Below are 17,963 nucleotides of genomic sequence, written 5' to 3' on the forward strand. Positions count from 1 at the left end.
GTGGCCACAGGACTGGAAAAGGTCAGTTTTTATTCCAATCCAATGTTCAAGCTGGTTTTAGAAAAGGCAGAGGAACCAGAGATCAAATTGCCAACATCCACTGGATCATCAAAAAAGCAAGAGAGTTCCAGAAAAACATCTATTTCTGCTTTTTTGACTATGCCAAAGCTTTTGACTGTGTGGATCACAATAAACTGTGGAAAATTCTGAAAGAGATGGGAATACCAGACCACCTGACCTGCCTCTTAAGAAAGCTGTATGCAGGTCAGGAAGCAACAGTTAGAACTGGACATGGAACAACAGACTGGTTCCAAATAGGAAAAGGAGTACGTCAAGGCTGTATATGGTCACCCTGCTTATTTAACTTCTCTGCAGAGTAGTACATCATGAGAAACGCTGGGCTGAAGAAGCACAAGCTGGAATCAAGATTGCCAGGAGAAATACCAATAACCTCAGATAGGTGATGACACCACCCTTAAGCAGAAAGTGAAGAACTAAAGAGCCTCTTGATGAAAGTGAAAGAGGAGAGTGAAAAAGTTGGCTTAAAGCTCAACATTCAGAAAACAAAGATCATGGCATCTGGTCCCACCACTTCATGGCAAATAGATGGGGAAACAGTGGAAACAGTGTCAGATTTTATATTTTTGGGCTCCAAAATCACTGCAGATGATGATTGTAGTCATGAAATAAAAGACGCTTATTCTTTGGAAGAAAAATTATGACCAACCTAGATAGCATATTCAAAAGCAGAGACATTACTTTGCCAACAAAGGTCCATCTAGTCAAGGCTATGGTTTTCCAGTGGTCGTGTATGGATGTGAGAGTTGGACTACAAAGAAAGCTGAGTACCAAAGAATTGATGCTTTTGAACTGTGGTGTTAGAGAAGACTCTTGAGAATCCCTTGGACTGCAAGGAGATCCAACCAGTCCATCCTAAAGGAGGTCAGTCCTGAGTGTTCATTGGAATGACTGATGTTGAAGCTGAAACTCCAATACTTTGGCCACCTGATGCGAAGAGCTGTCTCATTGGAAAAGACCCTGATGCTGGGAAAGAGTGAATGCAGGAGAAGGGGATGACGGAGGATGAGATGGTTGGATGGCATCACCAACTCAATGGACATGGGTTTGGGTTGACTCTGGGAGTTTGTGATGGACAGGGAGGCCTGGCGTGCTGCGGTTCATGGGGTCACAAAGAGTCAAACACGACTGAGCGACTGAACTGAACTGAACTGAGTAAAATCAAAGATATTTATGCATACACTTTGACCCAGGAAACCTCAGGCACATGAGCATCAAAATACATACAAAGCTATTTATACTGGCCTTGACTTCCCTGGTGGCTCAGATGCTAAAGCGTCTGTCTACAATGTGGGAGACCTGGGTTTAATCCCTGGGTTGGGAAGATCCCCTGGAAAAGGAAATGGCAATCCACTCTAGTACTCTTGCCTGGAAAATCCCATGGACAGAGGAGCCTTGTAGACTACAGTCCATGGGGTCGCAAAGAGTCGGACACGACTGAGCGACTTCACTTTCACTTTATCTCTAATTAGGAAAAACCAGAAACAACATAAATGTCCCTCAGTGATGGAGTATGTAAATAGGTTACGGTACATTTATACACTGGATGCTAGCAATAAACTATAGTCACATACAACATTAATTAATTTTTTAAACAAATATTAATTTTTTCTTATTTTTCTAAATCTCTTTAGAACACAATGAACTGTATAAACCCCAAAATATATACAGCTGTATTGTGAGGCTTATAAGTTATGCATAAATAAAGCAAATGACAACAATAACCACAAACAGTGGAAGAGGGGCAGTGGAAGAATCTTGCTGCAAGGATCTCATACTCTTCATTGAAGTGGCACAATACTATTTAAAAGTAGGCTATGGTAAGTTAAAGAAGTGTACTACAAAACCTAAGGCAAACTAAGAGGCACAGCTTGTAAGCCAACAACGAAGATAAAGTGAAATCATGAAAGACTCCAAAGAAGGTAGAAAAAGAGTTTTCCAGTGCTACCACTTTCAAATTCCAGAGGACAAACTGGTGATGCCTCCCTGGAGGAGCCACCCCTGCCTCTGTGAGTCCTGGCTGCTCACAGTACAACCCACACCAAAGTCATCTCCCACTCAAGCCCCTCAGTCACCCATTCTGGGAAAGTTAATGCCTCACCAATCTCAGTGTGTGCATACACGCTCAGGCACTCTTGCACAAGCATATGTGTACATGCACACACATCACACTTTCTCCTGTCACCCAAATGCCCCTTCCTGCCTTTGGCTGACCCCCAAATTGCAGGAGCTGCTTCCCCTCAGTGGAGCCCCAGGTCATCCCAGTCAGTCATTCCCAGTCTGTTAGTCCCCTGGGATGGAAGCCTCCCTCAACCCTGACTTGCTCTCTCTGAGCCTCTAATGGCTCATCTGTAAAGTGGGGGAACTCCTCTGCAGACGGGACCACTCTGAGAAAAAGCTAGAGCCATAGAAATAGAAATGTTAGTACACCCTCATCTCCACACAGCCTCTCTCCCTGGGGTCCTCCTTCAGTTTCCTGGGTTTCTCATTGCTTTCTCCTTTGAGTCCCTGGAAACACTTGCCCACTGGGAATCTCATCCTCCACTGGGAATCCCCTGGAGACACAGGTCTACTTGTCCACCCCTCCCCTCAGCCTCATAGAGCAGTGCCTTGGAGTTGGGCACAGACCTCAGGCCTTACTTTTCAGAGATGGTACGAAAGCCATAGCAGGCCACCACCCAACAGGAGTGTTCTAGAGGCTGCCACAGTGAGGTTGGGGTGAGAAGAGAGGGGCCTTATGGGGACTTTGAGGCAGGTAAGCCTGAAACTGGCATTGAACTTCACCACTGGCAAACGTACACCACATCCCAGCTATCATTTAACATCTATGATACTTTAAGAAAATTAGTTATTGTCTTTGAGCCTCAGTATTAATGTCTGTAAACTGGGTTAATAAATAGTATTCATCTCTTAAGGTTGCTTTGAATATTACAGATACCAAATGCAAAAGCATTTGGAACCATGCCCGGTGTGCAGTAAGTACTCAATAAATTTTAACTCATAGTATTGTTGCTGAGGCTAAAACTGCCTGGAGCCTGTCCAATGCTATCTCATGTGTGGATGAGAAGGAAGAACTGTGGTACAGACAGAAGAGTCCAAGACCTAGATTTGAGGCCTGGCTCTTCTTGCTGGGTGAGACTAAGCAAATCACTTGGAATCTCTGAGCCTTGATGGGGTTTGATTTTCCATTCATTCACTCATTTATTCATTCAACCTCAAAGGGCTACTCTAAGTTAGTCGTACACGAGAATGTTTATTAAAATTCCTTGGTGCATTATGTATTCTTGCAACACAACACTTACTGAGCAGGTACTCTGCAGTGGGCTCTATGCCAGGCACTGGGACAGAGAGGAGAGAGGAGTAAGACACGGTTGCCCCACCAGCAACACCTTCAGTCTAGTGGGGAGACTGATCAGCAATTCAGTGATTATTGCATGATAAAGGCATGTCCAGGGCCTTGGCTTCAGGGGTGAAGAGAAAGATTGGAAGCTTGAGGGCTGAATGAAGTTATGGAAGAGTTTATTTTCACCAAACAGACTTGAACTCCATATTCAAGGGATACGAAGGGGAGAAGTGGAAGATACCCTGAGGACAAAAGAGAGGAGAGGAACTTCCCTGGAGGGTCAGTGGTTAAGACTCCATGCTTACAGTGCAGAGGGCTTGGGTTCAATCCTTGATAGGGGAAATAAGATCCCACAAGCTGCATGGTGCAGGGAAAAAAAAGAGGGAGTGGGGAGAGAAAAGAGAGACTTCTCTTTTACTGGGAATCTTACTGGGAACAGAGGAAGAGAGAAAGATGAGTGCAGTGGGGAGGGGGCAGTTCAAGGAGCTCTTGTCTACAGTGTTGACTCTCACAGTGGAGGAGCCATGCTTCTTTCTGCAGAAAGCACATGATGTCTGGCCTCTTCATCTCAGCCCTCTTACCTGGTCCCTCCCCTGCTACTCAGAACAATAAGCTTTGCAGGGTGACTTAGCTGTGTTGGTCTTTTGCCTCTGCATGGTGGTTTAGTCCCTAAGTCATGTCTGACTCTTGCAGCCCCATGGACTATAGCCTGCCAGGCTCCTCCAGCCATGGGATTTTCCAGGCAAGAATAGTGGAGTGGGTTGTCATTTCCTTCTCCAGGGGATCTTCCAGACCCAGGAATCTAACCCCAGTCTCCTGCATCTCAAGCAAATTCCAACACTGCAAACAGATTCTTTACCAACTGAGCTATGAGGGAAGCCCACAGTTGTGTCCGATTGTTTGCAACCCCACGGACTATACAGTCCATGGAATTCTCCAGGCCTGAATACTGGAGTGGGTAGCCTTTCCCTTCTCCAGGGGATCTTCCCAACCCAGGGATCAAAGCCAGGTCTCTGGCATTGTAGTCAGATTCTTTACCAGCTGAACCACAGGGGAAGCCCAAGAATACTGGAGTGGGTAGCTTAGCCCTTCTCCAGCAGATCTTCCCAACTCAGGAATCAATCCAGGGTCTCTTGCATTGCAGGCAGATTCTTTATTGACTGAGCTCTTCTTTACCATGAAGCCTCCAAAGCAGCAGAACCTTTCCTCCTCTGGTTTCCAGAATCCCGTTTGCTCCTGGCTCTCACTCCATCCCTCTAGTCTTTATGTCTCCTTCGCTGACACCAGTTATTCTGTCTGCCCCTCAGGATTCTATCTCATGCCCTGAATAAAATGATCATCTCCATCTCTAGTTTCAATCCTTCATCTGAGCACTCCACGCTCATTTCCAGTTGTTGACGACTGGGCATCTCTTCACTTATGGGTTTTCACAACATCCAAATGTGTGTATTGACTCTACCTCCCGACACCCTAACCTTGTTGCTCTTTCCTCAGGTTTTAGCAGCTTCAATGTAGTCATCGTAGCCAAAAAACCAAAAAGAAACCTTAAAATTATTGTTGATTCCTCTGTCTCTCTCCACTTCCAGCTGGTTCTTAAGTCTGATTGATCTGTCTCTAGAAACATCTCTTTATCTCCTTTAAGACCTTCATTAGACAGTAAACTGATCTCATCTTTCAGTCTTTTTCATCCCTCCTGACAGTCCTTGAGGAGGTTGTTATTCTATCTTGCCTCTCCTGGATGCTCTGGGGCCCAGTGTCAAAGAAGCTCTTTTATTAGGTTAAGTAATCTTAAGATACAAAACAGAAGAGCAAAGGACAGTTCACATGATGGAGATAGGCCACCCTTGTAAAAGGGTTGTGGGCAGCCCGTGCCAGCTTTTTCTCCCCCTCAAGGGACCGCCCTGGGGCATTTGGGAAGAAGGAGCACAGGTCCCTGAACGTCTTCTTGGCCACTGCTCCTCCAGGTTGCATTTTCCCCCTCACCCCTTTATTCTATCACAGGTCACCTCTCACCTCCTTCGCTCTCAGATTCTCAATTCCACCCCACTGGACCATTTTCAGCAGAACTCCCCTAAGGATTTTTACCGCCTCCCCACAAGAGTTGTCTGGCCCAATCACAACAGAAGTCCACTTCCCAAAATCTGAATTATTCTGTCTAAAACAATGCTCTAAGAGTTCCAGAAACACATTCCAGGGTGGGCCCTGGAATTCCAAATCCAATTCCTATATAGCAGCTCCTTGTGAACTTCGGGATGTTTCTCTGTACTCTTCTGAGTATTCAGAGGGTGGCTATAGTAACACCAGTATAAATGCTGATTTTCAGAGACACTACATTCAAACCTCTAAGAAGGAAGACTGTTTCTTCCTGGCTGCTCTACAAGTTATGTTGTTATTGTTGTTTAGGCACTAAGTCATGTCTGACTCGTGACGCCATGGACTGTACCCGCCAGGCTCGTCTGTCCATGGGATTTCCCAGGGAAGAATACTGGAGTGGGTTGTCCTTTCCTATTCCAGGGGATCTTCCTGACACTGGGATCAAACCCAAGTCTCTCGTGTCTCCTGCATTGGTCGGTGGATTCTTTACCACTGAGCCACCAGGGAAGCCCTACCATTTATGAGGCTTCTCTAATCTTCAAGGTTACCAGTGATAATAGTGAAATGGTCAACTGCCTGGTTTTCCTGAAAACTTTCCTGGGACCCCACATTCTCAGCTCTAATACCAGGAACACCTAGGCACAGCAGGACAAGTTGATCATCCTGACATTGTTAAGAGCATGCACTCTGGAGTCTGACTTCAAATCCAGGTCTGCCATTTAACAGCTGTAGAACTAGACTTAATCTCTCTGTGCCTCACTTTCTTTTTCAGTAAAATTAAGAAGATTGAAAAATTAATAAGTGAAAGCATTTAGAACACTACTTGAAATAAGGTAAACAATTCCCTCAGTGTTAATTCTTCTTATCATCACACCTACCACCAGCAAATGGTTCTCCCTAAGATTCTCTAAGAATCTGGGTAAGATGTGGGCCCAGTACTGAATTACACATCTTTTAATATCCTAATTATACGAAAACCAGGCCAAAGCTTTGAAACTGCTGCTCTTCAGAGCCCAGCTGACTAGCTTCTCACCACCTTCTCCCTTTTCCTCATTCACCTACTCAACAAGCAATGTTCCAGCACCTCCTCTGTGCCTCCTCTGTGCTGGAGCTCCAGAGAACACAACAGAAGTGTGCGGTTACTCCTGCTCCCCCAGAACTCACATTCTGAAAGGAAAGCGAGCATTATCCACTGGGGGCAAGCCCACGCAAGAGGCCCCTCAGCCAGTTGAGAGGGTCTTAGGTAGAGACAAGTCTCTGTGGCCTGTGCTTTGTGTCCAAGAAGACAGAAGCTCTGCTCAGCAGCTTCCTCTATCCTTGACACAGAGTGTACCCCAGGCACAAAAGTGAGACCATCATTCCTCACTGGGGCTTCACTCCAATAAACCCCTCCTACATGGTCCTTCCCAGGTTTCTTAGACCCGATATGGGGGCTTCTCAGGTGGTGCTGGTGGTAAAGAACCCACTTGCCAATGCAGGAGACGTTAAGAGATGCGAGTTCAATCCCTGGGTTGGGAAGGTCCCCTGGAGAAGGGCATGGCAACCCACTCCAGTATTCTTGCCTAGAGAATCCCATGGACAGAGGAGCCTGGTATTTTCCTCACTCCCCAAAACCCCTACTTGGTCCTTCCCAGGTTTCTTAGACCAAAGATTCCTCATATACTTTTCTTCCTCCTAATCAAGGATCTTCTTCATCCTTTTTAGTGCCTCTGGTCCATCACTCCTTTTTCTTCTCTCCTACACCATACCTACTTTCCTCCAAACCTTTTTACTCCGCAATCAAATATCAGAAATATCACAGGAAGTGTATCTTTTTAAAAAATTTATTTGGCTGTACTAAGTCTTAATGGTGGTAGATGGGATCTAGTTCCCAGACCAGGGATCAAACCTGGGCCCCCTGCAGTGGAAGCTCAGAGTCATAGCCACTGGACCACCAGGGAGGTCCTGATAAACAGTATCTTGTAAGTTTACACCTCACATACATAAGCTAAGAGCTCCCCGAAGACAAAGAACGTCTTGTTCATCTTTGTAGCTCCCATTACACCCGACACAACACCTGTCTATTCCCCCAGAGTGGCCATAGATATGGCCATAGATACATGAAGAGGTGGCTCTTCATCACAAACCCCCCAGGCCCCAAAATAGCAATAGAAATCGGCTTTCTTCCACTGACCGTTTTGTTCTAACAGTCTCTGATCCCCACTTCTGGGGCCAGCCCAGGGCCAAAGCCAATGGGTGAGGATCGAAATACCAGCACCTTCAACATTTCCTATACCAACTTCTTCCTGGTGGGCTTTCCTGGATTGTCAGAGTGGAGGCCCTTCCTGGTCCTGCCTCTTACTTTCCTCTATGTGACCATCATCTCTGCCAATGCCCTGGTCATCCACACAGTGGCAGCCCAGCGGAGCCTGCACCAGCCCATGTACGTGCTCATTGCCCTGCTCCTGGCTGTTAACATCTGTGCTGCTACAGCAGTGATGCCCAAAATGCTGGAAGGCTTTGTGCATTATGCTAACCCCATATCACTGCATGGCTGCCTGGCCCAGATGTTCTTCATCTACTTCACGCTCCTTCTGGACTACAACCTCCTGCTGGCCATGGCCCTAGACCGCTATGTGGCCATCTGCCACCCACTCCGCTACAGTGACCTGATGACCTCCTGTTTGCTGGGTGTGCTGGCCTTTTTCGCCCTGACACGGAGCCTGGGAGTGGCAGTGCCCTTGGTGGTGCTAACCTCACAAGCTCAATTTTGCCGGACAGCGGTGATCCGACATTTCACCTGCGAATACATTGCACTGCTGAGTATAGCTTGTGGAGACTTGACCTTCAACAACCATTTGGGGCTGGCCATGCGGTTGGCCACTGTGAGCTTTGATCTAGCCCTGCTGGGGACCTCCTACACCCGCATCATCTACGCTGCCTTTCAGATATCTTCCAGGGGAGCCCGAGCCAAGGCCTTGCACACGTGCGGCTCCCACTTACTCGTCATCCTCACCATCTACCTCTCTGGTCTCTCCACTTCCATCGTGTTCCGAGTAGCCAAGACTGTGTCTCAGGATGTCCAGAACCTCCTCAGTGCCATCTATTTGCTGCTCCCAGGAACCTTGAATCCAGTCATTTATGGGGTGAGGACCAGAGAGATCCGGCAACATATAGAAAAGATGCTCTGTGGAAAGGAACCAGCCCGGGAAGTTAGGGAGAAGCCAGAGAGGCTGCAAAACACGAGAGTGAAAGGGAAGCTGCCAGGGTGAACTTCCTCAATATGAGAGATTGGGGCTGTGACCTCTGGGAACAAGAGATAAACAGGCAGTACTGAGGGATGGGCTGGAATTTCCTGAGATTACAGGCTCAACCGTGGGTTCACTGTTGGTAAACTATTCCTTTTTGAATCCTTAGAATGCTGTTTTCAATCCAATAATAAAATTGTTTCCCCCTATTTATCCTTGTTAGTTTCATTTCTCTGTCCTCTTCTCCCTGACTCCTGAGAAAGTCCCCAATTAATACCTGGATATATGGAGCTCCACTGGAAGTTATATAAAGTTATATATGCAGATGATCATTTGCCATGAACACACAGTTTGAAACAAGTAATACAGGACAGACCCTTCCCTGGTGCCCAATCTGTCCCAAATATGGCATAAGACTTGACGTGAAGCCCAGTCTGACCAAATATCCAGGTCAGTCTTGATGCCTAGGTCCAGTCTAATGCAAACACACAGGCTGGATTCCAGAGTTCAGGCAGTTCCAAACACAGGTGAGGCTCTGCCTGATATCCCTATCTGACACAGGCACACAAGTCAGGCCTATCCCAGGTGTCCAGTCTAGCCCAAACAGTTCAAGTCCAGCCAGGGGGCCCAGCAGTCAGAGTCACCCAAACCAGGTCTTCTCTTGGGACCCAATCTCATCCAAAGGCCAGATTAGGCTTTTATCTGTACTTGAGCTTGATCCAAACCCATTGGTCAGGAAACTCTTCCCATAGTAGCCAGTGTGATTTATCTAAGTCACCCGTACTTAAAAGATCTCCTCAACTGTCATCTATGGAATGGGGTGTCCTTCAGGGATATCCTCAAAAGAGGTGTCCTGTACTGTGCAGAACCAGCTGTAAACCATCCAAGTTTTCTCTTCCTCTGTCAATTGATTATACAGAATGTCCCATGAGGCCATGGGTGCAGGCTGGGAGAGAAGCAGGAGTGAGAACCATGGGCATTTGGGCCACTTCTTCAGTAGATTACTTGTGCATCCAGGGCCTGCTTGAGGCCAGGCTTGTATATACAACTTTGATTTGATGATGCTACCATGGAATGCTACTATGCATGTCACCTTCAGGTTTAGTGGGCAGATAATACCCAGTTCATGACAGCAGTTCAGGATGCATAGGGACTTGATGGTCTTCGGTTAAGCAGGCTTGAGGCACAGTAAGTAGCAGCCAAAAAGCTGTCTCTCTCAAGGGATCGAAAGATACTTGAGTAGGTTGCATGACAGGCTGGACATGTTGCAGAGCCTTCTTTGTTCTGGGCCCCACTCAAAACTAGCAGCTTTTAGGGTCATACGGTAAATGGGTCAAAATAACACACCCAAATGAGGAGTATGTTACCATTTTGCCTCCAAAATCCATAGAGGACCACAGGCTTTATGCTTGTCTTTTGGTTGTAAGAGGAGTCAGAACAATTTATCCCTCACCATGGAAGGAATACGTCAACATGCCTCATACCACTGACCCCTAGAAATTTCACTCACAGAGGTGCCTTAATTTTTGTCAGACTTAGACTCTCTGATACACAAACGTCATACTGGTAAGTCTATAGTAGCTGCTTCTTTTCGCTCACTAGGTCCAACCTGTACCTCAATGTAATGGAGCAGTGTGATGTACCGTGGAAAGGAAAAATGATCAAGATGAACTATAAATTACAATACTGGGCTGGAGAGCTGATATATCCCTGAGGCAGAACACATACATGGTAACCCAGACCCTTGCCTCTTATATTTGATTAGGAATATCCAGTGATGGTATTCTGCATATCTCTATTGCCACATCACCCCATGGGCTATCAGAGCTCTCTTCACTACTGAAAAGGCATGCTTAAATCTCATCAAATTAGACAACCAATTCAGGAAAATTCATCCTTAGGATTCCATTCCAACAGAACCATTTTCAGTACCAAAACCTTTTATTAGTCAGGGTTCTCATTCTCCAGAGAAAATAAGCTCTGTGTGTGTGTGTGTGTGTGTGTGTGTGTATGAACACATATACTATCTTATCTATATATTCCCTTGACCCTTGAACAATGCAAGGATTGGTTCTAGGACACACTAAGGATACGAAAATCCATGGATGTTTAAGCCCCATGATACATCCATGGTTCCACATTCAGATTCAACCAATCACAGATTGTATACTACTGCCACATTTATTGAAGAAATCCAAATATAAGTGGGCTCATGCACTTAAAACTCATGTTGTTCAATGGTCAACCATCTCTCCCCCCTCTCTATATATACACATATATAAAATTGTGGAACTGGGAAATCCAAAATTGGCAGAGTAAGCCACCAGGATGGGAACCCAGAGAAGAGCAGATATTGCAGATCAGTCCAATGGCAGTCTGGAGGCAGAAGTCTTTCTTTCTCAGGGGACCACAGTCTTCTTCCTCTTAAGGACTTTAACTGATTGGATGAGGCCACCCACATTTTGGAGGATGATCTGATTTACTCAAAGTCAATGAATTTAAATGCTAATTTCATCTAAAGAAATACCTTCATAGATCTATTTAGTGTTTGATCAAATATCTAGATACTATGGCCTAGCCAGCTGACACATAAAAACCATCACATCCCTTAGGCTCGGAGCAAGCCTAGAGAAGTATGAGTGTCCTAGCACACAGCCAATCTGCAAAGACCTAGGAAAGCTATCAGAACATTAACCGAACATACTCTGAAGAGCAGACTTCACTGCAAAAACATTTTGGAAACGACTCAGAATGTTTCAACAACAAAAATCACAAGCATTATAAAGAAACAGGAAAACATTCAATATAAACTGACAAATATTAACAATATAAACTGACAAAAACCACTCCAGAGAAACTCAGCCATCAGACTTTCTAGACAGACATTAAAACAACTGTCTTAAACATAACCAAAGAGCTAAAGGAAAACAATGTAGTAACAGAGATTGTGTAGTGACAAAATCAGACTATCAACAAAGACAAAGGAATAAAAGGAATCAGGCATTCTAGAGCTGGCAAGAGCAATAAGTGAAATGCAATTTTCACTAGAGGGGCTCAACAGCAAAGTTGAGGAAGAAGAAAGAATAAATGAACTGGAAGATAAGACTACTGAGATTAGAGGAAAAAATAAGATGAAGAAAAGTGAACAAAGCCTAAAGGACCCGTTGAGACACTAATAAAGTGGACTGATAAATGCAACACAGAAGTCCCAGAAGGAAAAGAGGGAAAGGGGCAAAATCATTATCTGAAGTAATAATGGCTGAAAACTTCTCCAATTTAACAAAAGATGTGAATCTACTATATCAAGCAGCTCAATAAACCCTAGTTAGGATAAATTCCGGGATCCACACCAAGACATATTATAATCAAATGGTCAAAAGTCATTAGTACAGTTAAACAGAAGATTACCAGATATTCCAATCACTGAACTTCTAGTACATACCCAAAAGAACTGAAAGCAGGAATTCAAACAGACTACTTGTGCATCAGTGTTAACAGCAGCATTACTCACAACAGCCAAAAGGTGGAAACAGCCCAAATGTCCATTAAGAGATGAATGGATAAACAAAATGGGGTGTATATATATATGTGTGTGTATATACGCATATACATATATATACACACGACGAGGTATTACTCGTCCTTAAAAAGATATGAAATTCTGATATGTGATACATAAATGAACCTTGAAAACATTATGCTAAGTGAAACAAGCCAGATAGAAAAGGACACATATTAAGATCCCTTCTACTTGAGATGCCAAGAATAAGCAAATTTAGAGATAGAAAGTAGAACAGAAGTTACCAGGCAATGATAAGAGAAGGGGACCAGGAATTCATTGTTCTATATATAAACTTTCTGTTTGGGATGATGAAAAGGTTCTGGAAATAGTGGTGATGGCTGAACTTTGTATGTACTAAATGTCACTAAATTGTATACTTTAAAATGGGTAAAATGGTAACATTTAGTTATGCTTATTTTACCACAGTTTTTTAAAAAGAGGAAAAAGGCACATATTAAAATCAGAATTCTATATGGAATCTAAGTAATTTGTCTTAAAATTTCTTCTCTGAACTCTCAAAGAACAAAAATGCTTTTACAAATTTGAACTTTGAAAGAAAATAAGTGACAAAATTAGTCTCACACAGTCATTGAGAAATGTTTATTATCTTTATTTCAGAATGACCTATTAAGACCATACGCAGATAAAGGCCCCATCAGCACTTCTCACAGGTTATGACTCATTTTGCTTCTAAACACACACCAAAGTTTCCTTACCAAAATGAAAGTCACCAGAAAGGAGTGCCAGATGGGTGATAAAAACCCTACTTAATCACTCCCTATCTGCAAAATGACTTCTTTTGCATTTCTAAAACATCTACTTTGATTCCCAATATATCAATAAAAAAAAAAAAATTACTTTCACACTTATACAGAAATAGTACTCTAAACCAATTGATCTTTTTGCTGCAAAAAGGTCCAGCAAAGCCTTACCACTTCAAGCAAACGTACTGCACCTAACTATGCTCAAGAAGTAGTTTGGCTACTGAAGAAGTGCTGGTCTCTTCTAAGCCCTTCCTCAGGACCCACACATCAGACATTCATCTCTGTTCTCCAAAGAGCACACCATGGCTGCTGTGTTCCTCTCCTTCTCTTCTTCTTTCGATACCTTTTCCTTATCTTTCAGCTTTTCTTTATTTAGAGTAAACTGGATTGGATTAGCGGCTGGTCTTGTCCTTAAATAATACATCCCAGTCTTCAAACCCTAAAAGGGAAGTAAGTACAACTAATTAGGAGAAGCTGTGAGAACATCAAACATTCAAGACCAATTGTAAAATACATTTCCATAGACCAGGTCAACTGCTTTCTAAATTTAGAATTATATCTCCTCTAGGAAGCCCCAGCTGTTTTTTTATTTGGGCTTCCCTGGTGGCTCAGATGGTAAAGAATCCACTTGCAATGCGGGAGACCTGGGTTCAATCCCCAGGTTGGGGAGATCCCCTGGAGAAGGGAAAGGCTACCCACTCCAGTATTGCTGCCTGGAGAATTCCATGGACAAAGGAGCCTGCTGGGCTGCAGTCCATGGGGTCGCAGAGTCGGACACGACTGAGTGACTAGGCACGGCACACACACAGCACAGGAAGCGCTCTCAAAAACACTTAGAGAGAGAGGAGACAGACAGTACACGCTATCCTTTTCACCACTAAAACAAGCTTATCTCTTTCAAAATGTCAAATATTTTTGTTCTCTAGTCTTTTTTTGTTTGTTTACGTGTACGACTTCCAAGTGTACCTAAGAAAACCTGTCTGCTTTAGATTATAACTATTCAGAGGTCTAGACTGTTTCTCTGTATAAGAACAGATGACAACTATTTCATGGATAAGAACCATCACCTTCTATTCAGTACCCCCAGTCCTGGAACACAGTACAAGTTCAATAAAAGTTTGTTAAATAAAAGGATAAAATTATAATTCTATATAAATACCTAGAACATTGTTAGGGAGTAAGAATACATTATAGGGACTTCCCTGATGGTTCAGTGGTTAAGACTCTGCCTCATAATGCAGGAGACATGGCTTTGACCCCTGGTTCAGGAACTAAGATCCTGCATGCTGCAGAGCAACTAAGCCTGCACCCAACTGCTGAGCCCACACACTCCAGGGTCCAAGCACCACAACTAGAGGGTCTCTGTGCCCCAACGAAAAAGACCTGCGTGCCACAACTAAGAGCCGACGCAAGTCAAATAAATAAAAATAAATATTCTTTTTTTAAAAAAAGAATACATCACAGACTCACAGGTCTTTACAGTTGGCAGTGACTATAGCTAAATGATTGGGTTTTATTCTGTTTTAAAGCTGGGAAACAATGGATATTTTTGAATAGGTGGTTGATGTATATAGTTTTATTTTAGGAATGGTAGCAGGACACAAGCTGGCCTACAGTAAAGATACCAGAAGCAAAGAGATGAGGTAAGAACTTAAGAATAAAGGTGGTGGTGGCGAAGGAATAGAAAGAAAGGCATTCAAGAAATAGTACAAACGAACAACCAATAGCACACGGTGAATGACTACACGGGAAGTAAAGAAAGGATCACAGATAACTCCTATGAGCTTACAAACTTCGAATAAAATAATCCCACCCAAAATAAGAAAATTCAAAGTGAGAGCTTAATTTAGTATAAACCCGTGCGTTAGTTTTAACATACTGGACTTAAAGTGAAAGAACTTCCAGGTGGCAATATTTAATAGGTAGCTAGAATATAACACTCTGTTCCAATTCTAAAATATTCCAAGTTGGTTGACTTCCTCCACCAACCTGCTTCCAGCCATAGAAGTGCATACTAGTGAGTTTGCCATAGTTAGGCTCAGCAATATGTATGTTCAAAGACTGGCTTTGATCAATGAAAGCGCCTCTCTCCGCGGCCATCTTGAGTACGGTTTTCTGAGAGATTTCCCACACAGTCTTATAAAGCTGCTTCAGGTCATCAGGAATTTCTGGTATGCTCTGAAGAAGGTAAAGCAGATGCTACTGTACTCTGGTTGAAGAAAGCAGTATAATTAATAGAATGATGCCCTAGGGTCTGGCCGTGATACTACTTCCAGTCAGATCTGATCTTAGCCATTCCATTTAATACAGTATGATCCTCATCAAGTTTCCTAAGACTACTCACTTCCAGCTTACAAAGTCCAATAAAACCCCATCTAACCAACAAAATATCAATCTGGTGGTAGTTATGTAAGATTCATTTTTAACTGGTTAATGGCCAAAAGCTAAGCAATAAATGACCCTTGAGTTTTGCAGAAAATAAAAAAACTCAGGGCTGTAACTCACAGAAACGTGACCCAAGGAAGCAATGAGACAAAAACCCTTTAAATATGGTAGGACTCCACAAACTCCACTCGAAGTCAGTAGAAATAAGGCTTTCTTATTTCTTAGGTCTAGGGTTAGCATGCTTCAAAACATAGACTGGCTAATGCTACAGTTTCCATCGCAAATACAGAAATGTTACAGGAATCTTTATCTGTGTTGCTGAGCAGACCAATATCTAATAAGTGGCCTCTGTCTACAAATAAATGCTTCTTGATTCTCAATTGCAAATATTTTATTGTTAAACACTATTTGTGGCTCTGTCTTTTGAACTATCAGTCTTCAATCTCCATCAAACTTTTTAACTAAGTTTGACTCTAACTTCAGGCTTTACATCACTGGTCTCCAAAATCTGATGCACTTTGGAATTATCTAGAGAGTCTTTAAAAAATACTGATGCCTGAACTCTCATTCCCAGACATTTAATTGATATGGGAACAACCTAAGCTTCAGCTTTAATAGCTCTTTAATGTATTCTAATGTGCAGAGAAGTTGGGAACCATTGCTTTATAGTGCTGCACAAACAAGAGGGTAAGGCCTAGACATATGACCAGATGAACAGCCATTCTTTCTCTGTATTGCCTGGGATAATCGAGAAGGTACCAATGTTCAACTTAGCTCCTGAAGAGCACACTTTCTTTTTTTTTTGGTCATTCTGTACCTGGATGGAGCCATTACATGCAATAATCTGATTTTTCATCTCTTCATTCCACAAGCCCCGCTCAGTAAGATCTTTCAGTAAGTGAGGATTTACAATCTGAAAGGAAAAGGAGAAAAAAATGTGAAGGAATAAACAACAACAGGGCCTGAAGAGGATTACACACTTGGAGTTTAACATTTGATTGCTTGGTAAATTCTATTTTTTATGAAACTGAGTGACATATCCCATCACATGAAAGCTACATTCCTCTAAAATCCTGATACCTGTTATTCAAAACATAACATACAGTATTTGCAAAAGTGAAAGGAGCTAACTGCCTAACCTGGGTATATAGAATGATTCTTTTCTTGTTTTAAGTATGGACACAACAAATACTTGAGAAAATTATAAATGTACCCAACTCAAACCTTACAGAAATTTACTTCAGAATACTTGTGAATTCACAAATAAATATCTTTTAAATTAGTGGTTCTCAACCTGTACACAAGAATTACTTGGGAACCTCAAAAAAAAAAAAAAAAACAACCACTGGTCCTTCCCATCAGAAATTCTAATTTGTAACCAAGGCTGAGAACCACTATCTTAAAAGATACTTCTATACATCTGCAGTATCATCAACTTAAGCATTTGACGCTATAGTATATGTTATAGTTTAGCACACGTAGTATAGCGTAGTATATGACATATACTACATGATTAAAGAATGGTTACACACTGCATGAACTCTCAACAAGTTGCTTTCATACTCAACCCTCAATCCTTCATTCTTCTGACAGATATTTGTAAAATGCCTCTTATATGCTGAAGTAACATAAATAATATTAGAGATGACAGCTCACTTTATCAAAACTTTGCCCCCATTCTAAGATAGAGGGTCATCCTAAATATGGATAGCATTTACTCCTAACATCAGGCTTCTAAAAGACTTTCCAGTAGGTCTAGTTGTAATCTTCTCACCTGAAATTCTCCTGACAAGACTCTGCGAGTGTAGATGTTACTGGTATAAGGTTCAATGGACTCATTATTTCCCAATATCTGAGCAGTTGAAGCAGTAGGCATCGGGGCAATAAGTAAACTGTTTCTTATACCATACCTGAAGAAAAGGAGATTATTAGGTGCTGGTCCTTATGCTACTATCTGTCAGGAAGACAGCTACTTTAATCATTGTAGTAAAGCAGTTGCTGTAATACCATACATGTACTACACTCACATGCTGACGTTTGCATTTAACCCTTACAGGGATGCAACTCTACAGTATGTCCCTCTCCTAAATGAATGACTGATTCCCAAACAGAATGAGCACAACTTTTACTGCTGACAACCTTTATCATGCCATGACTTATGCCATTTAAGAATCACAGCACTTGATACAACATCTTGCCCAAGGAAACATTAAAATGGCTGTTGGAGAGTCCCCACCTGTTTCAGGTACACTCATTTAACACTCACTCTTTTTTTTTTTTTTAAATTTTATTTTTACTTTATTTTACTTTACAATACTGTATTGGTTTTGCCATACATTGACATGAATCCACCACAGGTGTATACAAGCTCCCAATCGTGAATCCCCCTCCCGTCTCCCACCCCATATCATCTCTCTGGATCATCCCCATGCACCAGCCCCAAGCATCCTGTATCCTGTATCGAACATAAACTGGCACTTCGTTTCTTACATGATAGTATACATGTTTCA

The 17,963-nt window shown here is 42.8% G+C and overlaps 2 protein-coding genes across 2 annotated transcripts in view; one reads left to right on the plus strand and one right to left on the minus strand.

Moving 5' to 3' along the window:
• The first annotated feature begins 7,746 nt into the window (after window positions 1-7,746).
• On the plus strand, window positions 7,747-8,766 carry LOC120875949 (olfactory receptor 52Z1-like). The gene has a single exon (XM_040257691.1). The coding sequence runs from the start codon at window positions 7,747-7,749 to the stop codon at window positions 8,764-8,766; it is 1,020 nt and encodes a 339-aa protein (XP_040113625.1).
• Window positions 8,767-12,889: 4,123 nt separating this feature from the next.
• RRM1 (ribonucleotide reductase catalytic subunit M1) overlaps window positions 12,890-17,963 on the minus strand; it is a 40,195-nt gene continuing 35,121 nt past the window's right edge. The window contains exons 16-19 of the mRNA XM_040258676.1: window positions 17,228-17,363; window positions 16,271-16,366; window positions 15,058-15,246; window positions 12,890-13,507 (exon numbers count right to left, since the gene is read on the minus strand). Of these exons, the coding sequence (XP_040114610.1) occupies window positions 13,322-13,507; window positions 15,058-15,246; window positions 16,271-16,366; window positions 17,228-17,363 (607 nt within the window). The 3' untranslated portion in view covers window positions 12,890-13,321. The remainder of the gene's footprint in view (window positions 13,508-15,057; window positions 15,247-16,270; window positions 16,367-17,227; window positions 17,364-17,963) is intronic.

The sequence above is a fragment of the Oryx dammah genome, unplaced genomic scaffold (genome assembly GCF_014754425.2).
Source record: "Oryx dammah isolate SB20612 unplaced genomic scaffold, SCBI_Odam_1.1 HiC_scaffold_17, whole genome shotgun sequence".
Taxonomy (NCBI): Eukaryota; Metazoa; Chordata; class Mammalia; order Artiodactyla; family Bovidae; genus Oryx; species Oryx dammah.